Source organism: Lipotes vexillifer, unplaced genomic scaffold (genome assembly GCF_000442215.2).
Source record: "Lipotes vexillifer unplaced genomic scaffold, Lipotes_vexillifer_v1.1 scaffold937, whole genome shotgun sequence".
NCBI classification, from domain to species: domain Eukaryota; kingdom Metazoa; phylum Chordata; class Mammalia; order Artiodactyla; family Lipotidae; genus Lipotes; species Lipotes vexillifer.
Genome location: NW_006795975.1, coordinates 1,296,451 through 1,300,963, shown reverse-complemented (window position 1 = coordinate 1,300,963; position 4,513 = coordinate 1,296,451). Strand labels below are relative to the sequence as shown.

Below are 4,513 nucleotides of genomic sequence, written 5' to 3'. Positions count from 1 at the left end.
CTGCTGAACCCACTTCTTAAACCCAAACAAGCACACAAAACATGCTAAACTTGGCCGAGATGTATAAGCCTTTACTGTTGTGAGAAAAGGATCATCTCTTTTCACTCCAAGGTTAGCAGCCTGGGATTTCTAAACTGACATCTCATGATTATTACCACCAATGCCAGGAGGTTTTATAAAACCACAAAATACGACAATGTAAATTCACAGAAACGATCTGTGCTAACTTGGAGCATCTCTGTGCAAGGGGCAGGGTCAGAAGAGGACATGAGAGGGATCCTTCCACTTTTTACTCCACAACTTCTGCATTTCAGCTTTTCAAAAACACACATTCTTATATCATAACTGTGTAATGGCCTAAAATTGTATTTAAAATACAAGCAATAAAAGGCAACGTTAGGGAAAAAGATGAGCTATTAAAAAGAGCTAAATGGGCAGTTCGAACAATGTCACCATCTAACACAGTCAGAAAACTCTAATCTCATTTGAACTTTACAATGCTATGAGGTAGGCCAGCCAGGTATTCAGCCCTTTTAGTAAATGAGGAAAAGATGGTTGAGAAAAAGCTTCTTAGACAACTGCTTGACATTCTTTTTTAATGCTCTTCATGTGAACCTTTACATGATCTTCAAAAATGGGCGACTTAGCTGTAAAACTTTTAAACCAACTATATCTGATTACATTCTAGTTCTCCCCCCAAAATAAAAAGCATTGACTTAGTTAGATTTATATATTTAGGAAACAGAAAAATAATGGTCAAAATGTAATAAAGTCATATAAAAGGAAATCTTACTTTTATTATTCTCCACCATGCTCGAAGTGTTTAATGACTTCTTGAAGACACTTTGTCCTAAGCAGAACCCCCTCCCAATCTTAATTTTTAGGTTTCGAGGCACTAAGTGAGCATTTACTCATAATTCCAATATATCTATTAGGTGAAATCTATTAGGACTTGGGCAAAATGTGTCATTTATTATGTGCAGACATACTGCCTACAGACATTTATGGCTACAGGTTAGTTACATAGCTATAACTAGTCAATTAAGCAAAGCTTGAGCCCCAGGCTATAAATAATAGCTACAAAACTGACTGTAGTGGCCCAGAGTTCACCAGCTATCTAAAAGGCATAATTTTGCAATCCAATGCTGTAGGAAATCATTACAGTAATTAAGATAGCATCTTTTTCCTAAATGATTAAGAGTCAAAATGCAGGGAAAAAAGCCTAACAACGAAAAGCATGGTACATGAGTTGAGAGACTATTACATCTGTACATATAAATATAACCAAACAGTCCAGAGATACCAAGGAATGTGACTTAAATGGCAATATACAGCAACTTTTAAAATTCACTTAAAATACTTCTGACCTCGTCATTGAATATATTCCACATTTTGTTCTAAAAAAATCTACTCGACGTAATATAAAACACTGAGGATTTAACTTGATGTGCTCATACATTATAACTCTTTTAGAAATTGCATTTCACACAAGTTTTGAAGTTCAGTAACTTCGAATTCAAATATTTTTGCCAAGTGCTAAAGTTACTGAACACATCCAGTACACCTGCAGGAAAAGGCACTCTCCCATTGATTCGCAACAATCAATGGTTTATTGAGAGGTTCCTGTGTGTCCACTGCTGTATTTTAATAAAGTAATGTGTTTAAATTTAAAACCACACACTGAATACTGACTGAAGAAAGGCAGTTCTACAAAACTTAGTGTATAAAACACGTTAATTGAAAGCTAATTATTTAACTCATTCAAAATATAATTTACAATTGGTGAAATTACAACTTCATAAGAACCAAGCTTTCACGTAGAATAACATTAAGTATAAAAAAATGCATACATTCAACAGATCACTTAATTCACATTTTAATTGGAAGCTAACTTCAAAAAGTATCCGCAAATTACCCATTTCCATCTGAAACAATGTACATTAAAACAGTAAATAACTCCATCCTATAAGGTACCAATACAAAACATAAAACCAAACTCATCTAAGTTAGCTGAATATCGGGGTTACTGCATAACATTCTGTCAGTAACGCTAGTAAGCCAACCAAAAGTAGAAACTGCCGTTCATATTACTTAAGCAGCCCTACTGAAGCATGTCTTCAGAAAATAAAGCAGTTTTTACTTTTAAAAGTCTACATAACACACGCTTCTCTCGCAAAATAAAAATGCCTGGTGTTCTCTCTGAAATCAGAGATACTTTTTCAAAATGTTTTAAGTATGTCGAAGTTTGTCTCCCCCCCCCCGCCCCCGCACCCAATATCCATCCAGTTTGGTGCTTCGCCTGACCCACAGGGGATGGTCAGAGGTTTCACCTTGAAGCGGTAATTAGGAGGGTTTTCCAAGGATAAGAAGTTCTACATGTTCAGCAGCACAAATCTCTCACATGTGAACTCAGCTAAAATGGTATGAAATAAAAGTATACTTATCCGATTTTTTAAAAAGTGATTAATTCCATGAAAACCTTCAAATTGCTTACAATTTTAAATTTCATTGCACTTATAAGAAAGTCATTTATGCCTTGATACATGTCATAAGTTTTGAAACCATGCTTTAAAAACTTGATAACTGGACCAGCTAAAGCTGTCTGAACTCACAAGAGACACATGGAAGAGACGTCATACCAGACAGGGGCAATAAGTACACAGCGCAGATCTACCATGGGGAAAGCCCATGGATTCAACACAACCAACCAAGGGAAGCTCCAGGCCTCCGTCGGAACAACGATGCCACTAAAATGAAAAACGAAACCATCCCAGCCCTAAGCCTGACCCATTTCTCCACTGTTCAGGACAACAGTCTGAAAAGATTCTTAACAGCCATGAGAAATCCTCCAGAACGATTAACTGGTTACAAACTATAGTTTAAGAGCATGTCAAACTCAAAATGACATACCTTCCTTACAAAACAGGGACAAAATTTTACTAAAGAACATCCCACATCTGACCAACATTAAGAACACGTTACCAAAATGGCAGTATTAAAGCTTCCATTTACTCCATTAACCACAGTTTAGAAAGTTCAGTGTTCATAAGCAAAATATTTCATTTCGCTTTTCAATATTCCTGAATATTTCCACAGGCTCCCTTTAAATTCTGTGTAAAGCCACTGAATATTTTCTTGTGGGTAACAAATTCTTCCTCTACCTCTACAAGTTTAGGACACTTCTGAAACCTCACATCCCATTCCAATAACAATCCTGAGAACTGAGAATTAGATTAACTGTTATACTTAATTTTAAAACTATGGGAGTAATAGAATGGAACAATTAATCTCTCTCAAACGGCTCTGTTGTAATTTAAGTCCCTCCTCACTTCATTGTTGATTTAGTAAAATCATCAAGTCTTCCACCTTGACTCAACAGTAACCAAATGGCTATTTTAAATAAAATCAAGTCATCACCAAATCCTTCAAAAGCTGGTATCAAATTGTTTTGAAACTGAAACACACATTATGTATACAGTCTGAGTAAAGCAATTTCGAGGAAAAATAGCCCCATGGAAGAGTTTAAATCTATACAATAATTTAAGGCAAAACCTTTTTATCAAAGCCACAAATTATGTCCTGAATAGGTCTGCCCAAAGTCCAACAAAATTTATAGAAGTTTGAGGATCCAGTGCTTGATTTAACTCTATGCCCTATCAGCTTAGTAGAGAGCATGAATAACAGATTAAGACAGCAAAGCAATTTTCTAAACTAAAATGTACCTAAGCATCTAAAAGGTTTTACATCGTCCTTAATGACCTATCAAAGATCCCTGACCAGGCGATCATACATCTTTGAATTCACTTTACACATACGTACAAGGGTCCACTCCAAATAAATCCACCACTTCTCTTCGACATGAGACTCATGGTCAGACGCTCATCAAAACGTTACACTCAGGTTATTCAATTTCAGCTGTTAACTTTATGTCAGCACCCAAACAAGCATTAACCAAAGAACAGAAGCAAAAATTTATAATGACAAAAACAAAAAACCTAAACGTTTAAACAGAAAAAAAAATGTAAAGGGAGCTCACCTGCAGTTGGGTGGAGGGTCTAAAGTGATGTCCGCCAGCTCCTTCTGAATCCTGGAGACAGGAAGCGAGGGGGGGAGAGAGAATCAGGGGTGGGCGGCCGCCCCGCAGGGCAGACAACCCCCCCCCCCCCGACCCCGCCGCCGCGGACCGAGCTGCCGGGGAGCAGGACCTGCACCCCGCGAGGAAAGAACCGGCCCTCCACCGCCCTGGGTTCGAATCCCGCCTCACGCACTACAGCAGGGCTATTTCTCACCAATTTCCACTTACGAAATCGTTTTGAAGCTCCTCACTCGCAGCTAGTTTCCGGAATTGTATCACAATGTGTGCGGGGGTGGGGGGGCGAGAGAGCACGTCCCCACCACCACCCCGGAGCCCGCGGTCGCCCCCCAACCCAGCACCTCGGGTTCCCTCCCCCCAGAGAGCGCCCCCCACCCCGGGCCGCCGGGCACCTCGGGTGCTCCCACCCCGCAGAGCGCC

General features: G+C 39.1%; 1 protein-coding gene across 2 annotated transcripts in view; it reads right to left on the bottom strand.

The window, feature by feature from the left end:
- UBE2E1 (ubiquitin conjugating enzyme E2 E1) overlaps positions 1-4,513 on the bottom strand; it is a 75,413-nt gene that overhangs the window by 67,155 nt on the left and 3,745 nt on the right. The window contains exon 2 of one of the 2 annotated variants that reach the window (XM_007468057.1): positions 4,037-4,087. The exons of the other annotated variant lie outside the window; for it this stretch is intronic. Within the exon in view, the coding sequence (XP_007468119.1) occupies positions 4,037-4,087 (51 nt within the window). The remainder of the gene's footprint in view (positions 1-4,036; positions 4,088-4,513) is intronic. 2 annotated transcript variants of the gene reach the window in all.